This window comes from Berghia stephanieae, chromosome 4 (assembly GCF_034508935.2).
Source record: "Berghia stephanieae isolate SIO BIC M18660-M18661 chromosome 4, UCSD_Bste_1.3, whole genome shotgun sequence".
Lineage (NCBI taxonomy): Eukaryota > Metazoa > Mollusca > Gastropoda > Nudibranchia > Aeolidiidae > Berghia > Berghia stephanieae.
The window spans coordinates 56,665,470-56,691,400 of record NC_088363.1 but is presented as its reverse complement, the minus strand read 5'-3'; the positions used below and the strand labels follow the sequence as shown (position 1 = coordinate 56,691,400).

General features: G+C 36.4%; 1 protein-coding gene across 5 annotated transcripts in view; it reads left to right on the top strand.

Annotated features, from left to right (window-relative positions):
• LOC144970877 (carbonic anhydrase-related protein 10-like) overlaps positions 1-25,931 on the top strand; it is a 110,949-nt gene that overhangs the window by 37,352 nt on the left and 47,666 nt on the right. For all 5 annotated transcript variants that reach the window (XM_078911003.1, XM_078911004.1, XM_078911002.1 and 2 more), the window contains one exon: positions 4,457-4,597. In XM_078911003.1, coding sequence (XP_078767129.1) covers positions 4,534-4,597 — 64 coding nt within the window. In that variant the 5' untranslated portion in view covers positions 4,457-4,533. The remainder of the gene's footprint in view (positions 1-4,456; positions 4,598-25,931) is intronic.

Genomic DNA, 25,931 nt, shown 5'->3' with positions numbered 1-25,931 from the left:
CAAAAAAGTGGAAGACATAGAAAAGTCCAAAAATAACGCATCGTCTATGTTCAAAGCGACGAAATCTCTGAACCGAAAACCATTCGAGAACCCAAAACTACAGGATAAATTTGGCAAACAGACAACAAATCCCAACGATATCCTTGACATTGTAACTGACCACTTCCAGCAGAAATTTCACAAACAAGTCTCACAAATATCGCCCTTCTCAGGAAACCCTAGAGACCTAAACAACCGCATCACAACAACTGAAGTTAGAAATAGCATAAAGTGCCTAAACAATAACAGATCCCCAGGCGAAGATGAAATTCCCGCTGAATTGCTGAAATGCGGTACCCTCTCCCTGGATCTGAGCATTGCAAACATAATGAACAAAACATTCTCAACACACAAAGACTGGGACATAAACAGCGGTGTCCTGATTACAATACAAAAACCAGGAAAAACGAAAGGACCCGTAAACAACCTGCGCCCAATAACATTACTGAATACCATAAGAAAAACACTGTCAACTATTGTCCTCAACAGAATTAGACCGAAAATAGAAAAATATCTATCACATAGCCAAAGCGGGTTTCGCCAAGACCGAAGCACATCGGACGTTGTATGGACACATAAATGGTTGGCAGCAAAGGCACTCAAAGAAAACATATCCATAACAATAACCGGAATCGATATGTCCGCAGCCTTTGATACGATCGACAGAGGAAAACTTTTGGAGATATTAACAGACATAGTTGACGAAGACGAGCTCCGAATAATCCGATTTCTCCTCAGCAACACAAAGATACAACCAAGGATATACGGGGCCACAAAACAGACGCAGTTCGAAAGTAACATCGGGACCCCCCAAGGAGATAGTCTGAGCCCGATTCTGTTCACAATATACTTAGAACACGCTCTGAAAGAAGTTCGAAAAGTTATTCCAAAACCAACGACTCATATTGAGAATGCAATCCCTAGAGAAATCGCCTATGCAGATGATGTCGATTTTATTGGATCAACACCAGCAAATATAGACATCATACAAAATACCCTCATGAAATATAACCTCCAAGTCAATGCCAATAAAACCGAATTTACAACAATATCGAGGAACAAAGAGGAATGGAAAAGAACAAAGAAAGTCGGCTCACTAATTGGAGACACCGAGGATGTACAAAGAAGAAAACAGCTATCAAACGCCGCACTCAGTAAACTCACCAATGTATGGATTAGAGGTGACAAAATAAAGAGAAAAACCAAACTGAAACTGTACCGTGCTCTTGTAAAACCGGTACTTCTGTATAACTGCGGCACCTGGGCGTTGACAAAATCCGAAGAAGAACATCTGGATGCCTTCCATCGCACACAGCTAAGAAGGGTACTGGACATCAAATACCCAAAAAAGATCTCAAATGAATCACTCTATAAGATCACAAAAGAAAGACCAATCTCCCTTGACATTTTACAACAACGATGGCAACTTTTCGGTCACATACTACGCAGGGACAAAAACATACCAGCTAACCAAGCCATGTCGGGATACTTCCAAAAACACGGAACCTTTTCAGAGGAAGACCGATCACAACACTCCCTGTGATCCTAAACAAAAACCTCACAACACTTGGACAAAGCATTAGTCTCATCACGGCAGGGGACCTTGAAAATCTGAGAACCCTAGCAGAGGACCGGCAATATTGGAGAAACCTCACACAGGAAATACTGGAAACAGCCAAGGCGACCCGATCTTTCGGTCGAGACGCGAAAGGCATCTAAGTCAAGTAAGTCAAGTCATAATAATAATAATAATAATAATAATAATAATAATAATAATAATAATAATAATAATAAAAGTCAAAGCGAACAAATTAAACATCAGCAAAAATCTACATGTAGTAAGCTGCAAAGGCATTTAAAGGCGGAAAAAAGTTTTCCTCATGCTGACTAAAAGGCAATTTATGGCATGGGGTGACAAGCGGACTTAAAAATAGTTTTTATGTCAAATGTCAAAGAAGATGAATTTATATTTCATATTACATGGTCACTTGCGTTTTCCATAAAATGACTGGATCTGTACATAAAAATGCAGGTGAAACCTCTACCATTGCTTCAGATGGATTCATGTACAGACTTGTGTATGGTTTGAATTAACTACCCGTGGCGTGTTCTGCTGTTATTGTTCATTCTGGAAACTTGTCCAAAACTCTACTAATTGTAAAAAGTGATCGCAAACTTTTTTCTATGATTCATCGGTTGATTCAATTTGACTCCCAAAGATTTGGGAACCTATTGAAATCGAGGAAAGACTTAGTAAACACGACAGTAGCCTCAAGCCATAATATGTCCTGATGTCGGTTAAAATCATCTCCTTACCACCTGCAGCAAAGTCGTCACATTCGTTACGACACAATATACATTTTTTTAAAAATTCAGATTTATTTTATACATCACAAACTTTGAAGAATGATCTTTGTTTAATTAATAAAAACATAAAGTTGTTTTGTAGAGAAATTGTTTGAGTTAAAAATCGATTTTTTTTCTGCTGGGTAAGCCTGCTATTTTTGGAGAATACTGAAAATGATCGGTAAGGAAAGAGTTAGAATCCTACGCTAAAGTGTTGTCTCTTCCTTAAATTATGTTATTTACGAATACATATTATTTTCATTTCGGAAACATCAAATTATGTTTTTTATTTCTTTATCATGAAAAGAAAGAGACTTATCAGTCGAAAGAATAGTTTTTGTCTGTGTAAATGCAACCAACACCGTCAATCTGGTAATATGGCGAGATAGGACAAATAGGACAAACAGGTCTGGTTTTAGCATTGTTGTAATGGATATTATTCCACACCTCTCATTGGAAAACCCTTTCATTTCTTAGTAAATGCGTAATCGTTGAATAATGCTTTGAACGCGTTGTATAAAAATGTTATTCAAAGTTGTGTTATTGGGCACGATTAAAATAACTCGTTTAATACTTACAAAGAGATGGAAAAATCATATATAATTTTTTTTCCATAACGACGATGAGCCCATAACACTTAATAATTCGAATCAATAAAAGATTTGAGTTTAACCCAAACTGAATCTTAATAAGTCCGCCCAGACACACTACAGGAGTGAGACAACAGGCACAAATATTCAGAGCCGACGTGAACATATATGCAGGTCTGATATCCGAACCCACGTATGGGCCTATTTTAACGTTATTGTAATGGATAACATTTTGCGTCATTTTTTGAGATTTCCATTACAACAATGAGCCCATAAGGAATTGGGTTATTAGACCTGCAAATTGGCGCACGTCGTTCAGGGCCCATTTTCACCATCTTGAATGTATTTTAGATAATGGTATACCTTATCTGTATTTCAATAAAATGTTATCTTACAGGATATCAGCTTCTTTCATTACTTAACATGTCCGATTCAAAAATCATCCTAAGCTATTGAGATAATATTCAAATCACAAAGGATTTCCGTTTCCTTTTTTTTAGATTCTTAAACCTTAGGCATGTCCTATAGTTTAGATATACTCGAAGCTCCATATTTCATTAGTATCATTGAAATCGTTGTAAGGAGTATAATATTATAGAGAGATAGAGGCTAATAACAATGAGTTAATGTGAATTTCTGTCTTAATATTAGTTTTTAAAATAGTATAATCTGGTCAAACTCCCTCTCTCTCTCTCTCTCTCTCTCTCTCTCTCTCTCTCTCTATATATATATATATATATATATATATATATATATATATATATATATATATATATATATATATAATAACAAGGGAATAATAATATAACAAATATTGATATTGTTATTGCTACTAATTCGATTTTTACTCCTACTGACACTCATCTATTACTCCATTTTTCTTCCCCTTTCTATCACTACTACTTCTACTTTTCCTACTCCTCCTCCTCCTCCTCCTCCTCCTCCTCCTACTACTACTACTACTACTACTACTACTACTACTATTACTACTACTACTACTACTACTTCTACTACTGCTACTACTACTACTACTACTACTACTACTACTACTACTACTACTACTACTACTACTACTACTACTACTACCACTAATGTCAGCACTACTACTACTTCTATTACTACTAGTACTATTTCTATTACTACTAATATTACACTTCTACACGAATGCAATACTACAGATAATACAAAAAAACTACTTCTACTCGTACTACTACTACTACTACTACTACTACTACTACTACTACTACTACTACTACTACGAATACTACTACTACTACGAATACTACTACTACCACTGCTACTACTACTACTACAACTACGAATAGTACCATTAATCTTAATGTTCCGGTTGTGTCCGCTGTTTCTTCAATCATTAAAAACTTCAAGGTGTAAATATTACGTCATGCTATTTATGCTGATTTTGATTGCATTGATCTTTTTCCTCCCCCCCCCCCCCCCCCCCCCTCCGTTTCCCCCAACAGATTGTGACTTAACATTCACACATTGGAGTGTAGCTTTTACTGGACTTTAGGTGTTATAGGACATAAAAGAGGACATAATGACCCTGACCGGAAGTGTGATGAGGGTGTGGTCACTACTAATGGTTCTACTTCCCGTGACAGGTAAGGCAGCGTATTCTGCTAAGATAAATATTGACATATTTTTATACCACTAAGAGACTGAAAAGAGTTGTTAGAATTGGATCAAATGATAAGATTTTGCGCTTTCATACAGACCTGTGGAGTATAAGTCATATCTACTTTTTTAAGTTTGAGGGTAAAAAATGTTCGAGTTAATAGTTTTTGCTCATAAGTGGTTCAATTTTAAACTTTCTTACGTGAAATTAACATTTCACACAATTCGTTGCATTCAAAAAGTTCAGTTGCAGTGAATGTCCAAAGGCAGTTTCAAATTCTATAACTTTATAAAGGGTAAAAACCAGATATGGATTCATATTTTTTGCTCCATTGACCAATGTGATTCGCAAATCACCTTATGATTTAGATGAAGTCTCTTCAGAGATGATTTAAATTGCAGCTCATGAGAGTAAAAAAAACTTCTTCTGTTAGAAAATTGCCCCGTGTTATGTCATCCTAAGGATATCATTACATTATAAAATTTAAGCCATAGCTATTTTGTATACTACTGGTGTAGAACTGCACCAAAATATGACACTTCCCTTGCTTTAAAAGTTGTCTTTGCGTCCCAATGGCAGTGACTAAACCACTAATCAATGTTGTGCGGCTTTGAAGCGTGTGGTATGATACTCGCCTGCAGGTCCGGGTACAGGTCGTGCCGCTATGGGAGGTGCTCAAGTGCGGTTTTGGGCGACGCAAAAGTTGAGTTATGGAAAACGCTATTTACTCACCGCACTCAGGTGTAAAATCAGTGCCCGGGCGGTAACAGCATTGCCTCTGTCGTAAAAAAAATACCTCCTTCCGAGTGCCATCATGACTCGTCCTACATTCTAAGCGTTGATGTTCGTTTGAGACCCCTCTGTAAAGCACTTTCAGCACATTTAGTGGATATTGCATATTGCACTATATATATATATATATATATATATATATATATATATATATATATATATATATATATATATAAGCTCAAGCTCGAGTCTACCAAATGCATCCAATTGCAGAGGAATGATTGAAGAGCTTTACAAAACAAGACGTTGTAATCCAATCAACGTTTGATTCCTATCCAGTAACTTCCTTGCCATCGTCCAAATACCAAGGGAACACTAAATCCAATATTTTATGTGCCTGTACGTTCTCTATCACGTATCATATGTCATTATTCCATTGACTGATTAGAATCATCTCAATATTCACTTTGTTTCTTAAAAATCAAAAATAATAATATTCTCATGTGCCGGTTAATTCTAATTTAAAAAAGAAATCTGCCATAAATCGGCCTCTCTTTAGCCATTTAACTGCCATACTCTGGTAGACCGGAGCCATCGTTAACTTATATCCTGACACTGACCAAAAAATGACGTCAAAAGACAAGTCTTTGGCCACAAAAGAAAACAAAATGTGAGTTGTATTCAACAGTTCAACCAATGGAATCACTTGTTTCCTTGAGCTCTACTAACGAAAACTCACTAGACGCTGCACAAACCTAAAAAATGACGTCAAAATATAAGTTTTAGAGGTTCTAGTGTCAGGCTATAGTTAACGATGGCTACGGGTAGACGCGTATTTGAAGATTTGGCCATAAAAAAATGGTCTTTCAAGTATCAATTACTTTAAATGACATCATCTTGGCAAAAAATCTCAAACTTGGGATCTCGCGAGGACGATCGATCGTTATTTGAAGGACAAGTTTTCTGGCCAAAATCTTAAATGCGTGTCTTTCCAGAGTATGACAGTCAACTGGCTAAACTCCTCTTGTAATACTTTATTCAATTTAGTGACTACTTCCTTAAAAAGCGCGTTGGGCATATTTAGTGGATAGTGTGCAATATAAATGTTAACGTTCAAGTACAGTGGCAGTGGACCAATTGATCGAAATGCGTTACAAAACAAAACTTTGCATTCCAGACCAGTTTTAGTTTCCATCCTGTAACTCCCTTGCCATCGTCCAAATACCAAGGGAACACTACATGCGATATTTTATGTGCTTGTTGTCCGTTCTCTGTCACGCGTCATATGTCACGAATCAATTGGCTGATTAGAATCATCTCAACCTCCAACGTGTTTCTTTTTAAATCTTAATCAAAATAACACAAGTGACCTATTGGATCAAAACGATATTATGTCGGGGAGAGTAAAGTGGGATGAACCGTAACCATCGTTAACTTATAACCTGACAATGACCACAAAATGAAGTAAAAAATGACGTCTTTGGCCGCAAAAGAAAACAATTCGTGAGTTATATTCAATGGTTCAACCAATGGAATCACTTGTTTTCTTGAGCTCTACTAACAACTCACTAGACGTTGCACAAACCTTAACAATGACGTCAAACTGTAAGTCCTCGAGGGCTCTAGTGTTATGCTATATGTAAACGATGGCTTCAGAAGAACCGTAGCCTTTGTAAACGTAAGGCCTGATAATTACCAAGAAATTACGTCACAAATAAAGCAAAAAAACCTTGGAGTCATCATTGATAAAGATCTTTCCATGACAAGCCACGTGACTAACACCATACAATCTATGTACATAGAAATGAAAAAAATAAGCAAAATTCGTAATTTAATACCGTAGCATATAGCATAACTTTTAATTAATTCCCTTGTTTTATCTAAATTGGACTATTGTAACTCCCTTTAGACGAATATAGCTAAAGACAAAATTAGCAAACTTCAGGTTGCTCAAAATAACGCAACCAGGCTCATTGTACGCAATAACAAAAAATACCCGTCAGCAACTCTTCTTCTCCGTGAGTTACATTGGCTTCCTGTGGAAAAAAGAGTTGCCTATAAGATATGTACTGTTATCTACAAATCCTTGAGCACCAACAGTCCCTCCTATATTAAAGACCTTCTAAACATATATGTCCCCAATAGAAACTTGAGGTCAAGCAATGGCCAATCAATCCTTGTGATACCTGAGCCATTGCGTAAAATAGGTGAAGAATCTTTTCAATTTTCGCCCCCCCCCCCCCCCCCCCCGCCCCCATTTTTTGAACTCTCTCCCATCACACGTGATATGCTCGGATTCGTTGACAACGTTCAAATCTCGCTTAAAGTTTTATCTTTTTACGTCATAATGTTGCAATATTATTTTCATTTCGTATCACGTTTCCATCAAACTTGTCTCACTGTAATCTGTTTTATTTTGTATCACTGTAAAGCGCTTAGAGCCTGTGACAACGGGGTAAAGCGCTATATAAATGCCATTTATTATTATTATTATTATTATTATTATTATTATTATTATTATTATTATTATTATTAAAATAAGACGACGATCACCAAACAAAAATAAATGCGAGTTGTTAGAAGTTAATAGAAGTTCTCAAGGAAACAAATGATTCTATTGGTTGAGATATTATTGAATACAACTCACAATTAAGTGTTTCCGTCGTGATCTTTTCCTGAGTGATGCAAATCAAGAGTCCCCGGAGAAGTTTTCCACTATACCAAAGTGTAAAATAAGTAAGTGGTTGGTATTTCTGCTGGTTCCATCAAAATAATATTAATGTATACACACACACACACACATACACACACACACACACACATATATATATATATATATATATATATATATATATATATATATATATACATATATCACCCTACACGTTTCATGTCTCTTTTTTCATGTTCAGTGTTGCTGAGGACTTAGAACCCTTGTGAAGCGCTTTGAGATATTCCGCTATTTTTTAGAGTTTACTAGGGGGGGGGGGGGGGGGTGAGATTATTTAGGGGGTTAATAAAGATGTTATGAATGAACGATAGGAAAAGAGATATCAAACAGTTTGTGGGTGGCCAGAATAGGGAAAGTCCTATAAACATTACATAGCTCCCCAGTCAGGCTCTAATTGATGAATATAATAGAGGCGGTCCAATGCTCGATGGTTTATGAAGTCCACTGGGAGCACATTTGTTTGTTTGGGACATATTATTCTAATTTGTCGTATTGTTTTTATTGATAGTTCCAATATTGGTGATTTAGGTTTGTGCTGTGTGTATTTAGCCATTTGTGCAACATATAACTCCGTTAATTACTAACTTTGTGACGAGTGGGCCGAAGTACACATTATTTATGTTAATACGAATGTGAATTGAATAATATTCTATTTTAAAAAAATAATGAACAGAAGTTATAAATATGGACAGTTATATTGCTAATCTGTACTTAATAAGCATACCACAACACAATGTTTTTTCTATTAAAATGGCGACTCCAACCAAAGATTGGTCAAAGTTTGAGGTCAGAGAAGTTGCTTGATTTTTTTTTACATGAAGAAAACTCTTTGAAACTCAACATGAAATAACCAAACATATTGTGAGAATGCAAAGTCTAAGTCTCAGGATTATCGCTGGTGTCCTCGGTCCAAAAATGTGCAACAATTGGTTTGTCACCACCTGACTTACCCTAGTTTGGGCCCTTAAAACCCTTTTTAGGGGGAAACGAGGTAAAAGTCAGATCTTGTTGAGGAAGTTTTGATTTTTAATTCTTAACGCACATTCTTTTTTTTTGGTTGGGAAACTATTCACTGTTGTCACGCTGGCAAAAATGCATTGGTCTACATAAAGAATGTATCGAAAAATTTCTGAACGTATTCAAAGCCCCTTCTTTGATATGGTTCACCCCGACATAACGATGTGTTTAGACAATGGATCACAAAACTATTTTTTTTAACTACGAAAAGTGGTTTAGTTAAAGATATTAGATTTCTGTATTCCGGACTATCAAAATATCGTTGATACTAAAACATATTCTAAGAAATTTATCCCATTGCAATAATCACGACTGGTGCCAAGTAGAGTGCAGTGGAGGTGCCGTGGTGTAATTTTTCCCAACGTGCAGCACAATTAAAATTATGAACACGTAAATGTCGTATGGAGCTCACATAATGCCAAATAAAACCGATGGTGGCATCTGAAGGGTTGTTGTTTGGACGGCAAAAAGGAGCCAAAATGCAAAGACACCCTAATATAAAAAATATTTGTAGACTCTGGTCACAAATAATGAAAAAAATCTACGAAAAATTAATATTACTTATCAATAAAAGATATTAAAGATCAGCAACGGTCACAACTGGTGTCAAGTAGAGAGAAGATGACAGGTCGTCGTGGCGCCCTATTAAAATAATAAACACGTTAATGCATTGGACCCACGAAATGCCATATGAAAGGGGCAATGGTCGCTCGAGTGTTGGCTGTTTGGACGGCAAAATGGAGCCATTTATCATAAAGCAAACAAGCCAAATAACACTATAACTCTAGAACAAACAAACGTGTATTGTTTTATCCGCTAATAATGGATTTTGGAACTACAAGGGGCTAGCAGGTGTCGTGCAATGACAAAACACATTCTTTATCATTTTGGCAAGAAAACTGTTTAGTTTGCTTTTAAAAACCGGCCAAAAATATAACCCTCAATTCATTTTTGTTTTCTTTAACTCTCGAATTCTGTCAAAGTTCACAGGTTTGAAACTTTTTGACAGGTTGAGGGTATTTTCATTTAGTTATGGATATATGAATTAAAAGTTTCCTGGCAAATTTGGAAAATAAGTTCTTTGTCGGAGGACGGGATTTAGAGAGGCGTGTGAGGGCGTGTGAAATCGATCCCTAAACATAGGTGATAATGGCGCACATAACATTTGGAAATTGATCAATTAAAGAAACATGCTTCAATGAATAATATATTTTGTTTAATTTTCCCTAGAGCTGGTTTTACCCATTTAACTGCCGTACTCTGGAAAGACACGTATTTTAAAAAAATTGACAAGAAAACAAGAATAATGAGGCTCATCTTTAAAAAATAAACAACTCTCAAACCTGGGACCTCGCGAGGTTTCAGATTTGAGAGCTTTTTCCATGATGAGGGTAATTTAAATCGATCGTTATTTGAAGGACAAGTTTCTGTCAAATTTTCATATATATATATATATATATATCCCGATTACTGCAGTCTTATGTTTATTGACATTCTTTTTTCTATTTTAAAGCGCCAATGATGATAATTATTATGTATAACTATAAATAGACATCCCATTCAGATGTGATACACATTTTGCTGCTTGAAGCTCAAAGAAATAAATAACAATGATACAGTGGAATGGGAAATTCAATTCAATTTCAGAAGACAGATGCTGTGAATGTTTCGGGTTAACCCTTTTGTCAACAAACAGGCTCAGAATGAGAAGATATAGACGAGTGAGATGCCACCGTCTAATCTCTCATTCGTCTTTATTACTTCATTCGTCGTGCTTTGTCGACAAAGAAAAAGTAACAAAAAGTATTGAATTGTAAGCTTTAATTTATTAGACGAAGACATATAATGTGGTCGTTTCGGGTTTCCCCTTTATCAACAAAACGGGATGAATGAAACACTACAGACCAATGAGATAATGTGATAGTAGCGTTGTTTAGGGTCCACAGTATCTGTCTTCTTCTAATAAATTGAAGCCTACAATTCAATGCTTATCGTTATTTTTTCCTTGGAGCTTCAAGAAGCAACATTTTCATTTGTTGAAAAATGGGAACCCGAAATGTCAACATTATCCGTGTTTGTAAATGAAATTGAATCTCCTATTCCATTTTATTATTGGTATTTATACCGATTACAGAATGAGCAAGGTCCATGTTTTTTTTGCATATTTTAAAAACAATTGTTTGATAAAAAATGATGAATTTAATGGTATGTAACCCGTCGCCTCAAAACGGTGTTATCTAGGGGTGGTTTAAATGCTACAAATTCGACGTGCACCAATATGCAGGTCTGACAACCCAATTCATTATGGGCTCCTTGTAACGGAAATCTCAAAAACTGACGCATAATATTGTCCATTACAACAATGTTAAACTAGGCACATAAGTGGGCTCGGATGTCGGACCTGCATAAATGTACACGTCGTACAAATATAATATAGATTTTTTATAAATGAAACTTGAGTTTAATCATGGGCCTGTTTAAACAGTGTTGTAATAGACGGTTTGGGATTATTTCCTGTAAAACAATGAGCTCATAACAATTTAGATTATCAGACCTGTAATAAGTACATAATCGGTTTGAGATTTTTCCATTACAACAATGAACCCATGACAAATGTTGGTTATCAGATATCAAATAAGTACAAGTAGATTTGATCATATGTTGTAGCGAGAAACAATAGATAAAGTTTATTGTCATGTTTGCTTGAAAATTACCGACAGTAGCTGGTTCAACCCTCTATGATATTGAGCTTTGTTTTAAAGCTGAGCTTTTATATAGTGCAATTTCCACTAAACGCGCTAAAAGCGCTTTACAAAGGGACACTGACCAACAGCAACACGTAACATGTAGAACGAGACATTACACCTATAAGTGTTGCTGTTGGCTAGGGGTCCCTTTGTTTAGTGGATATTGCGCTATTATACAAAAAACTCAAGTTTGTTATTCGGTCATCAAGAACGTTTGTAGACTGAAATAAATCGTATTTTGAATCTGGGTAATCCCCCTTTTTTGGAAAGGGGGAACGGGGGGAGGGGGTGTCTGCTATTTTGTTTCCACATCTTTTTCTGACAAATTAGTTTGTGATTCCCATGGCTGTTATAAAAATTGAACAAAGCAATCCCAGCACTCTACTTGATTAATTAAAGGTCGTTACAGTGGGAATCTTTGAGGGTTGTGATTTTATGTTGGTTTCAATATTTAAAATTGAAAAATATATTTGTTTCTCCATTCTGATTGAATGAGATTGCTCTGTTTAAAATGTTGTACTTTTGAAAATTCTATCTGGTCACAATTGAGTTTTGTTGTTGATGGTGTTGTTGCTGTTGTTTATTCTTGTTGTTCTGGTTTTCATTGTTTATATTTGTTTGTGTAATTACTATTTTTGTTATAGTTGTTACTGTTTTGCCCTAGTTTGGATTCTGGTATTTCAAAAGATATTCACAAAGCTTAAACAATTCTTTGTAAACCACAACCACAGTCATAGTAATGATCAAAATCATCGTCATCATCATCATTATTATAATTATTATCATTTTCAACATCATAGTTACCACTTTGTTGCATCGTCTACTTTTCATTCTTCCCAAACTTGTGCCAGTCTGTTGCATTCTTCAGCTATCAACCGAGCCCAGCTCTTGATGTCGCCGGGACATGATCTCGAGAGGCGACCTCTTTGCCTCTTGCCTTCTGCTTTTCGCTCTGCCTTGGTTTTACAGATGCTATTATACCATTTTGTGTGTCAAAGTATTTTAGTTTCCTGGTCTTTATTGCTTTCAATAATTCCAGTCGCAGATTGAAAAAAATGTCATACTGCCTCATTGATATTTTTTTAGATTTTCAGCATATTCTATCCTTGCGTCAAAACTCCAAATTTCCAATGTAACTCTTCCCCCTTCTAAGTTATTATTTAGCGCCCATGGTTGTGAGGCGTACAAGATTGCAGGAGTGTGCATAGCATTTCAGTATACTTGTTGATATTTGCATGTTTTTCGAAGTAAGGTTTTAGTTCCCAATACATTTTCTTGCTTATAATGATCAAATACATCTAGTTTGTCTTAGCAATCACTTGGCGGGTCCGCTAAGATAGATAAAACGTGGTAGTAGATCGAACCACTTTTATACCTTTATATAGAAACCAACATAAATAGATAAAATAATAAAACAGGAACCAGCAAGTTTCAGTAACTCAACATGCATTGAATTTCAAACTTTGCCATTTTGAAAATGATTAAATCGTTTTAATTTTGAGATTTCGGGGTAGGACTTTATATATAACTAGTGATTGATATTGATGTCTCATGTCCTTTTTGTTTTCAACGTAATTCAGGTTTTTGTTATCAATAAGACATTGTTACTCGTGTATATACTATACAGTATTTCTATAATGCACAATAATGGTTATGCCAAGCTCTACACGCTCTATAGTCAGTAAATTGTCATAACAATCTTATAAAGATACATCTTAAAACCAAGATAATGGATTTTAGCAACGATAATTTAATGGAATATTATGTTGTGAATGCTTTTTAAAGATAAATGTGAAATTAATGCAAATCTGTATGTTTAATTATTTAGCTATATCTTGTTTAGTTTAATTCATATGTTATAACTTTTTAAAAATATTGGTCAACTTATCATTACTTTGAAATCCGAGAAAATTGTTTGAACACCCTGGCACTATTTGAATGTTAAAATTCTGGGCTTTATTTTGAAACATACTATGTTTGATTTGGTTTTCGAAGTTTTTAAATGGTCTCGCTGTTTGAAATCGCCCGAGGGAAGAAATTCCAAATTTGGGATAAGTGGGGTAGGAGGAGTAAAGATGTGTGCGTGTGTCACCCGAGAGTGGGGTAACATAATTTTCTCGTTGCGCCCCTGGGTTTATGTCGCTTCAAGAGTTTAGAATATAAAAAATAATATTGTTGTCTTTAAAAAAAAATGAAAGAAAATAATGTATTGACCTTGTTCATTTATTACATAATACTTTGTTTGCAAAGGCTGAAGTATTGAGATGTGAGCCTTCTCTGAAGCTATGGAATTTCCTCGGATGCAAGATTGTCTAATGGAAAATACATTGCACTTACATTTGGAGACCCCGGGTTTGAGTCCCGCTTCAAAGTTTGGAACTCCAAGTAGGGTCTAGTGCGGCTATGTGGTCTTGTAGTATGACATTCGTCTTCGGCTCGGATGGTCCTGGGTTCCAGTCCGAAGAAGCGCATAGTTAAGTTCCTGGAAAAGGCCCTTTACTCACATTCTCTCACAGTACTCAAATGTAAAATGAATACCTGTTAACAGCGTTGTCTCTGTCCGAAAAAAAATGTAATTTCGCCTAACAGGTGTCATGTCTCGTCCTGCATGTTGTTGTTGGCCAGGGGCCCATTGTAAAGCGCTTTGAACACGGTAAGTATATATTGCGCTTCATAAAAATTCAAGCAAGAATGGAGATGTGCGCGTATGTCAGCTAGAGAGTGGGTAACATAACTTTATCCTGGCGTCCCTGGGTTTATGGCGATTCAAGAGTTTAGAACTCAAAATTATTATTATCTTTACAACAACAACAACAAAAAGAAAGAAAAAGAAAAGAATATTGTTACCGTGTTCTTTTATTTCAGAATACTTAGTTTGCAAAGGCTGGAGCATTGTGATGTCAAGACTTCTCTTGGTTATACGTTCTTCTCGTTGGGAGATGGTCCAGTGGATGAGTTAATACGCTTACATTTGAAGGCCCCTGGGTTCGAGTCCTTCTTCGAAATTTAGTATTTTAAGTGAGATGGGAAGAACTGATATGCGAGCGTGTGACAGCTCGATAGTGGGGTAACATAATTTTCTCGTCGCGCTCCTGGGTTTATGTTACTTCCAGAGTTCAAAACATCAACTATATGTAACAGTGAATGGCAAAATCAGTAGGATGGTAAAGGTTTGAACTGAAATATTGCCAAGTTTAGTTAGAAGGTCAATTTTCATCATGAAAAGTCAACTGACTTACTTCAAATAAAGATTAAAATTCTCTGGGGTGCATATTCTTTCAGAACGTGCCAAAAAATGCAAATCCAAAATTTTCACCCTCCGACTGATTATGTCATATTGTTATTTTTTCGAAAGTGAAGAATGCAGTGGCCTTGTTCATTTCTTAAGGGTGGCAGTTTGTATCATAATACCTTATTCGTAAAGGCGGAAGTGCTGTTATGTCGAGACTTCTTTGAAGTTATACGTCTTTCTTGAGAGTGAGGTGGCCGATGGATAATATATTGCATTTAGACCCGGAGATCTGGGATTCCAGTTTCGTTGTCAGCATGTTATTTTCCTTCCCTGGGAAAGAAATACAACTCTTATTCCTCACTTTAATTGCTGATGCCTGTGTTATTTCATCCTCTTTCCCTACGGACACATTTATCATTATTTATTTATATATTTAACCGGCATGAATGCTTCTTCTTCAACGATGACTTAATGCGTTACGTTCTAACCTGAAACCTCTTTTCACGACATATTTATCTGATTTGAACTTATCGCAGGGCTTTTATGCACCTTTAAAAAACAACATCTAGAAAATCCAACAGGATAATATTTCTTTATCCACCTTAACGACTCCAAGGGCTTGTCAGACTTCTAGATGTAAAATGCATTTCATTTGAGTAGATAGCATCTTAAAAAGTATTTTACCTAACTGTTCACTTTATAACTTAACTGATACTTTTTCACGTGGTATGGGATTGTGAATACTATTATTGCCCCCATAATATTGCAATATCTTTTGTTTTACATCAAAATTTGAATGGTTTGACGTGAATTTATAAAATTTCCTCACCACGTTACAATAAATACAAAAGAAACATATGGTCATCTCTCTCTCTCTCTCTCTCTCTCTCTCTCTCTCTCTCTCTCTCTCTCTCTCTCTCTCTCTCTGGTACGCGCTTTTCAGTGTGGCAATTTGCGTGTGTGTTTATGTATATCTTGGTGATGTATGTAAGGGAAACAATGGGCTTGGAGACGCCCAAATCTCAAGGGGACGGAGGGGGCGTTTACAAACATGATGGCGTGATTGCTAGCACCAGGAATCGACTGGAAATGTGTTCGTGATATTAGTACGTGATGGTGGCTACTGAATTGGGATCATGTTTGCTGGCTCGTTTGTTTGTTTTTTGTTTTTTTTTTTTTTTGCTTGCTTGTTTGTTTGTTTATTGTTGTTGTTGTTTTTTTAGGCTATTCGTTTTAAATATTGATCTCGTAGTAGTATAAATAAATGAATGAATAACTAACTGAATAAATACGTAATTAATTAATTAACGTATTAAGGAATAAATAAACAATCAAAAATGGATTAATAGACAAATTCATTAATTAATATGCACATTTATTTATCACAATTCCTTTGTTTCACCACGCTCAATGCGCTTCATAATGCTTCGTGATGTGTTATAATTTTCTTATCAGGTTATTATTTAATCAAATTTCCATTTTGCACAGAACTAATCGCATATTCGGCGTACTTCATGTTCTTGTATTCTCAAATATTTCTCAATGTCAGGCACTCATTCCCACTTGACTCTGGTGGTCGTCGGCATTTTAATTGCCTTTTCGTCGTTTACCATTGATATTTTCAATTATATTTCAAAACATATTTTCTCTTAAGATTATTATATAAATAGAAGATAGAAAATGTTTTATAATTTTTATATGATTTTATATATTTTGGGGAAAGTTACCAAATGTCATCAAAATTCTAAATTGATTTGATGTGTATTATCTCGTAGATAGAACAACTTTATATCAGAATGTGTTTCATTTTAAACAGTTTGGTCATATCTACAATATTGGAAGATAGGAGAATTTCGACCAATTATATAAAAACAAAAATAATGTAAAATAAAAAAGATTCCCTTTGGTCATCCTATAGGGGAAATTTGTCTCAAGGCTCTTTCCAAGGGATGACTGGAATAATCCAGGCGTCAGCCGCAGTTCAGCGTCGCTAACTGAGCTAGGGCGAGTTGACTTGCTAAAGGCCAAACATAACGTAGTGGGTATTCGAATACGGTGCCTTTCAGATACGAAGCAAAGACCGTGCCGCTGAGCCACGCTATTACAATATGAACTGTTGACATTTGGTCTCTTTTTCACACGTACACTCACGCACACACACACACACACACACACACACGCACGCGCGCGCGCATACAATGTTTCAATTTACCATAGAAAGCAGATGCCCCACGGTATTCAACTTTTTAAAGCAAAGAAATTAATTTAAAATAAACATACTATTAGCTACGCAACTTAATATCAAATTCAAAAATTATCTTTGATATCGGACTGAACAATAAAAGATAAACAATCAGATAATTTAATGATGGAAATTGAAGAGGTAGTTAAAAAAACAAACAAACATTGAGGTTCTAAGGAGGTCAGGATGTTCCAATGGAGATTAAGAAGATATCCTTGTCTCTCTGTGACGTCACAATATTAATTATAATGATAAATTATCACCATTTCTCTCTCTCTCTCTATCTCTCTCTCGCTCTCTCTCTCTCTCTCTCTCTATCTTTCTTTCTCTCTTTCTTTCTGTTTATCAATCTCTTTATCTCTATCTCTCTATCTCTCCATCGCCTTCTCCCCCCCCCCCTCTCTCTCTCTCTCTCTCTCTCTCTCTCTCTCTCTCTCTCTCTCTTATAGCTTTTGAGTCATTGCTATCCTATTTTTCCCCCACTCTTTCTTTTCATCAACAACAGATTAGGATGTTAATAGAATCAATGCGATGCATAGAATTTTTTTTTAATGATAAAAAATGCAACATCCATTCAATTATAAAGATTACTCGCCGTTTTAATTTGATTTTGTCCCGTGGGAAGTTGCCGAGGATCGATGGAGTCAATACCAGGTATAGCAAACATAATGGATTCTAAACAAAATATCATTGTCGAAACCATCCAGAATTAAATAGGAGAGGGCCCATTAGACCCGAAGCATAGAGAAAACCGAATCTTTCTCACCCCCCCCCCCCCTCCTACTTTCTGTTTCTCTCTTTCTCCATCCAAATACTTATCTCTTGTGCTTTATTTCTCTCTTGCGATGCGTTATTACTCTCTCTCTCCACATAGTATTTTGCTATATATTACTCTCGCTCTATCTCTCTATCTCTCTCTCTCTCTCTCTCTCTCTCTCTCTATATATATATATATATATATATATATATCTGTGTGTGTGTGTGTGTGTGTGTGTGTCTATCTGTCTCCTATTTATCTATTTATTCTACCAGCTTGATGTTCCAAGATCCTGCATCCCCCTTTTTGATAGAGATGAAACGAAAACTATTTGAATGAATGTTGTTACTTCCTTCAGTTTCTGGATAGTGGCTGAGTAATAATCACAGGGATTTACATTACCTCAGTATTGCGCTCTTTCTAACAGTTATATGATTTCTTACTTTTGTTCAAAACTAAAAAAACTGAATCTATCGGCTCGGTTAGTTGAGAGTGAATGAAAGACTCCGAAATCAAAAGGTTTGCGTCAAAGAACAACAAAATAAATTATTAAAAAGTATAGTGGAGACAAAATTTATTCTGTTGACATCGCAATTGACTGAAATAATATGATTAATTATTTGTTTCTTGTTGTTTTTGGGGTTTTTTTTTTTTTTTTTTTTTTTAATCTATTATAGTTTCAATCTCGGGGTTCAATGCATCACTGAAACTGCCATTGTTCTAAATATAGAATTGACAGTCAATATCACAAGTATTGTAATTTCCTCCTTGAAAATCTTTTGTATTGTAAGTTGGTGTATCTTAACCTGTCTTCGTGTAGTAGAGAGGTGATGTTACTGGCACAAAATAGTCGAATTAGTAAACGCCCAAATAGTCGAATTAGTCAACCCCCACTTCTAAGCAAGTGACTAGCTAGTCTGAGACTGGCAAGCGCTCATGAAATCCGATTTTTTAGACACTTACTTCGCTTCGTGTTAAGACTAGCTAGTCATTTACTTGACTAGTAAATTACTAAATCTAGTCCTCGTTGATGAAAACGGGCCCTGATGTCAGAGTGGTGGTATTTTATTTTATAGCCTAAATATAAGCTGGTCGTCAATGAAGATCAACCGTCCTCGTATTTTTTACTTCCCGTAATCCTAAGAACTTGCCTATACATCCTGCTACTGAAATATTTATGCCTCATTTATGTAACTTATTCATTATTAGTACTCTTAAGCACTGGTTACATACACACTCCCAACGATTTAGGAACCCAAAAGAGTAGAGGGTTTGATGTCACGACTTTTCTTCTCTAAAGATGCCAAACCATTGGACTCTTGACACAATCGGTGGTAAATGATTCCTCCTTATACTGATTGTATCTCTACCATGTTGTCAGGGAGTCTGTAACATTGGGATCTAAAGAAAATGGCTTGGAAGGGTGTGTGATGAAATTCTAGTAAAGGACGTAAACACTTCGTTTTGAAATTATTATTTGAAAGAAGAAAAAAAAAAGAAACACGATATTTTTTAAGTTTTGAAATATATTTTTTCTTTCATTCCTTTGAGTTTTGGAAAATCTTCCAATTATTTTTTTTAAAACATACAGTTTTGAATCAAATATGATCGTTTGCATTCAAATTCCAGTATTTTGTTCACCTCGATAATTTACCAGTTATAAACTAAGGACCATATTTAATGTTTTCTTTCCGTCCCTTATAATTAACGAAGCCAAAAATAAATCATCGACACATTTGAGAAAATGTTGTGGCCTAACTTTTTATAACTCATGGCATATTTTGAATTTTTCTCGCTCATAGAAGAGGACCGGTCGTTAAAATTGTTATCCTTTTAGTTGATTCTAGTTGGAAGGAACCTGTGACAAATACATTTACTTTTCCTATTACAAACACATTTACTTTTCCTATTAACCACAGACTTTAAATTGAAAGATCGGGAAGGCAAAAAAGTGGATGTATATAAAAAGATTTTGACAAAAAGGGTAAAAAGTGAATTGATTTTTTTGCTGGCTAGACGGAAAGAATCACGGGCGGATATGTGAAGGTATAGCCGAAACGGTAGAGGAATGAATGGATGCGTGCATTGATGGATAATCCAGTGAGGTCAATGTATCAGCTATAATGTCGGTGGTGGGAATGCCCTGTTTAAATGAAACCACCAGAAGGAGGGGGGGGGGCTGAGGGGGGTGTATGGGGGAGGAGGGCAAACATGTCGAGAACAATGCCAGAGAGTGATTCTGAGATGATTGGTTTTAGTGGTGATAGCTGTGGTGACATACATTATTGTTGGTGGCAGCCCAGCGGCTGTTTCTGGGTTTTATTTTGTTTTGTTTTGTTTTTTTTACGTATTTACTGTAACGAGTGACGATGTATAAAGATGCTAAGTTAGGTGATGGCTTTTGTTGTGTTTGAAATGAACAAAACGACGAAGAGATTAACGTGGGGTGGTATATTTATAAGACATATAATGGAAAATGTACGAAGGCAACTTGTATATATGCAGCTACTTTGTGGTAGGACACTCAGTCTGTGACTCTGTGGGTCTTGTCTCACCCTGAGTAGTGCAAATTTGCGTTCTTGGAAACGACTCTTAATTCACGTTCCCTCATCACGGGCTTTTCTCAATTGTGAAATGAATTCGGTAACAGCCGGTAACAGGGTTGTCTTTTGGAAGAAAAAAAATATAATGTCGCCTTACAAGCGTTTTGTCTCGTCCTGCACGTTAAGTGTTGTTGTTGAGCATACAAAATGGATATTATGCTTATATTGATATTGATATTATATTTCGTTAAGTTTCAAAACCCCATATTTTTATATTAACGACTCCAAAGGTCTGAGTGAAAATTTTTGATAACATGCACTTATGTAAGATCTTAAAATCTGGAAAGGTGTGCATGAAACAGTTCTAGACAAAGGTTAAAAATAGAAATATATAAAATTAAAAGCACTCCAAATAATCAGCCAGCCTGGACAAGCTGTGGAAACACGCTGATTTTTTGGGATGCTTTTTTTCTTATATTTCTCTTTTTTACTTTGTCTGTGACTGTTTCACACACACACACACACACACACACGCACACACACACATACACACTCACAAACACACATTTTCATTTTGTGTGTGTTTTTTATTTTTTATTTAAATATATTTTTTTAAATCTTCAAAGACCCATTGTTGTTTTTTTTTTTCAATGAAAAGAAATGCCACTGTTCGAAGGATCGTTGAGTTTTCTGACAACTCACCTGGTTTACGAGACCAGTTGTCCCTCAGGATTTCTGCCAGTGTGTAATGATGTCGGAAGTGATGGCGACAAACATGGGTGGATTAGTAATCAAATGAATGGTCGTAGGGTGATAGGTCGTGATGAATGACAAAAACGATTCTGGATAATGATATCCTTCAGAGTTGATGGCGTATTGATTAGTCATACACCTTTTTGTGGCTATGTGGTCTTGTGATGTGACACTCGCTTTCGGAAAGGAAGGGCCTGGGTTCGACCCTCGCTCGGCGCATAATTGAGTCCTTGGAAAATATTCTTTACTCACATTCTCTTACCGTACTCAGGTGTGAAACGAGTACATGGCCGTTGACAGCGTTGTCTCTGTCGGAAAAAATGTTATTATCGCCTAACAGGCGTCATGTCTCGTTCTACATGTTACATGTTGCTTTTGGTCAGGGACCCTTTGAAGAGCACGTTTAGTGGATATTGCGCTATATAAAAGCTCTATTCTTTTGTCTTTGTTTTTATTTTTGTTTTTGTTTTTTGTTAAGGAGAGGGGGAGGTATTCTGGTTCAATTGCCGAGTGGTGGGATCTCGGGTCGTTGTAATGGTTTTGTCTCAAACATAATGATTGCATCGTAGACAACATTTTAACTGACGGGAGTATAGAAAAGGAGAAAAATAAAAATAATTAATAGATAGAAATGAAGAGTAGAAAAACGAGTTCCTGTCTGTAAAGACGTTGGGCGTTGCCTTGTTTACTGGCACAGCTAAAGAGATCCGACCACCATTTACTAACGTAGCAATTTTATCGACCCAACTCTATCCTGGATGGACCAACCTTTGTAGACACCTTCAATCAGTGCTTCCATATCCGTCAAGCTTCCTCCAAAGTTGACGGTCTCCAGGTATTTCTTGACTTTACTTTTGTCTGTTGGTTCCACATTATCTGTGGGCTTTTGGTGGATGCAATCACGGTTTACCGATCACTGACAGATACCTATTCTAAACATGTGAAACCACGAAAAGTAATTGGTTATTAAACCTTTACAGGCGAGATTCGGATAGAAAAAAAAACTTGAAAAAGGAGACCAAAAAGAATTCCTAAAATTTCAGACCTGTATCCTGTACTGTATTGACGCTGTGCTTTTAGCTAAAATTATCACAGCATCCGCCAGCCATATATAACGTAACAACATACAAAACTATGTGTAACGTTGAATTTATGGCTTATTGATAGACTTTAGTGAGGTCTTATTTTTTTTTAAATGGCTGGCTAAAAACAATAACAAAGAGAGCTGAGTGACGCCAATTTCGTTCCTTCTATAAATAACTTGAAAAGCCATTTTCACATTAATAATATATTGAAACATTTTGATTGATTTTTAAGTTTGTATCGAATATCGTAAAATACGGTTTCACGGTTCAGATATCGCCTTTTACATTCAGTTGCTGTATCAAATCACCTGTATCTCTTTGAAGTTATATAACAAAAGGGATTAACTTTCTCCCTTCGAGAGTTTCATCTAAAAGTAGGCTGTTACTAACTGGTTATTTATTAAATTGATTGACCCGTTGGATTGATTATTTCATTAACCTAATTCGGTAATGACAATCTACATATTTGCTAACACGCGTAGTAATCGGGTATGTGGCCTTGTGGTATGACACTCGCCTTCGGATCGGAAGGTCCAGGGTTTGAGTTCCGATCTGAGTTGAGTCCACGGGAAGGCTCTTTACTCACATTCTCTCGCCTTACTCTGGTGTAAAATGAGTACCTGACGGTTAACAGCGTTGTCTCCGTTGGAAAAAATGTATTATCGCTAATAGGCGTCATGTCTCGTCATACATTAAGCGGTGCTGTTGGCTAGGGAACCCTTGTAAAGAGATCTATTTAATGTGGATTCTAATTGAATCACTTGCGTTTGAACTACTCAAATATGACCCGAATCGTTAACGTGATTATGTGGCGTCGGGATGACATGGATGAGTAGATTTAACCAGTTCACTGAAGTATTCTGGAAGGACACGTAAACTATAATAATTTGGTCAGAAAAGTCATTCAACTAGTGATCGATTTAAATGACCCTTAAATGAGCTTTAAATGAGCTATTATATAGAGCAATATCCACGTTTAACGTGCTCAAAGAGCTTTACAAGGGGTTTACATTTAACATGTAAGACGGTAATGACGCCTGTTAGGCGGTATTACAATTTTTTTCGGACAGAGACAACGCTTTTAATGGCCGGGTACTCATTTTACACCTGAGTACGGTGAGAGAATGTGAGAAAGAGCCTTCTCCAAGGACTCAACTATACGCCGAGCGAAGATCGAACCCAGGACCTTCCGATCCGAAAGCAAGTGTCAGACCACTAGACCACATAGACCGTCGTGGGGTCCCAGATTTGAGGGTCCTGTTTGTTTTTCGGGGTTTTGTTCTTTCTTTTGTGTCTTTTATTGTTGTTGTTGTTGTTTTGTTTTTTTTTCCGGGGTCTTGGGAGGGGTGGGGTTGTTTTTTGTTTTTTGTTTGTTTTTTTTTTTTTTTTGCCAGGGACATTTAAATCAATCGATATTTATTGAAGGACGAATTTTCCTGCCAAATTTTAAATAGGTGTCTGTCTTTCCATAGTACCTCAGTTAACCAGTTAAATTTACACAAATTCGTGAATTAGAATTTAATTCAATTGTCGTATGTACTTGACATAATATTCCCCTGAAATCATACGCAATGTCAAATAATTTCTTGTCCCAGCGTGATATTACAAGGGAAAATAAATGACGACCTGAATCATCTTTCATAATTCGATTTTTTATTAAAAACAACAGTAGACTGAATGAATAGAGAACAGAGGACGGACGGAAATATACTACAAAAGTCAAGCAAACTGAAATTCAGACAGACAGGCAGACAGATAGACAGACAAACGAATAGTTAGACAGACAGGCTCATGCTGTGATATTGATGACATGGCAAGTCCGATACTATCCTATGTTTTACAATCTATTGTCTCTCCATTTTGGCCTGAGGGGAAAGGGAAGAGTGTTTGAGGAGGAGGGGTAGAGAGTGATCCCCTTTTTGTTCCTGTGACTTCATGGATGTTTTGTAGTGGAATGCATTATGCAAAACCTTGTCTGTAAACCTGTCAGCGATGCCTATGTATATATGGCTATGAATTACGACACCCATTGTTGTGTTGTTGGAAATGGGGGTGATTGGAAAAATACTCGTTTCTTGATTCGAGAATATTCTAAACATTTAGATAACAATAAGGGAAAAAGAAAAGGAAATAGAGGCTCCCAACTTGGAATTATATATAAATCAGCATTCACCTAACGTGCTCAAAACGCTTCAGAAGGGGTCCCAAGCCAACAGAAACACTTAACGTATAGGACGAGATAAAGCATGTTAGACGATATTCCATTTTTGTTCGACAGAGAGAACTCTGTTGCCAGACAGGCATTCATTTTACACCTGAGTGCGGTTAGAGAATATGAGCAAAGAGCCTGTTCTTCGGACTTAACTTTGGGCTGCCAAGATCGAAACTCGAACAAGGGACTTGCCAGTCCAAAGGCAAATGCCGTACTTCAAGAGAACAAAGCCGCACAATTAATTAATGCACAATTAAAGAACGAATCTAGCCTAATCTGATAAAACGCGTATTTAAAATTTTAGCCAGAAAATAAATTTGTCCTTCAAATATTGATAGATTAAAATGACCCTACTCTTGGCAATCAACCCTCAAACATGGACTTTACAAATCCTACTTAGTAGTTGCTTTACGGGCAAAGAAATCAGTATGGATGCTGGGTGCAGTTTCTTCTGACGCCTCTGTCCACCAACAACTGATTGGATAGCTGAGTCTATTTGATCTGGAAAGTACTTTTCTATAGGTTGGAGTCCTGTCTAAAGTTTACGAAAGCGGAATAGCTCGGCTCATGGGCTTTTTGACTGCGAAGAAATAGATTATTTTAGATTTAACAATTGGATTCAATAGTCTGATGTCACGTCCGCCCAGCAAAGAGCAGCTTGGTTCTAAACAAAGAAAATCGGTACTTTTTACTCTTCATGCTGGCTAGACCTTTTTCACATGCCATGTGATCAGAATGTATAAAAGTCAAAAAAAAGATCAGATCTCTAATGTTTTTCTCCTCTGGATACTCTTTTATGCTCGTCGGAGAAGTATTTCATAAGGGCGTCCGCCATTATCCGATAGTTTAGAACCAATTGCTAAGTTACTGCGTCATTACGAGGGAGGTGACGTCACGACTGTTGAAGCCTATTGGAGAAGGATATATCCATGGTTTCTAGGGCGTGGAACGAAGAGTAACTATTGCATGTAGAAGGTGGTTGTAGTCAGATTTAAATTAGACCCCGATATCAATTGACTGCGCATGCGTAGTGTGCGGAAAAACGTGAAGCGCCATGAGCTTGTGCGGGTATGTGGTCTAGAGGTATAACACTTGCTTTCTGATCGGAAGATCCCGGGTTCGAGCCTCGCTCCGCGCATAGTTGAGTCCTTGTTAACGGCTTTTTACTCACATTCTCTCACCGTACTCAGGCGTAAAATGATTATCTGGCCGTTAACAGCGTTGTCTCTGTTGTTAAAAAAAAAAAAGTAAAATTGCCCCACAGGCGTC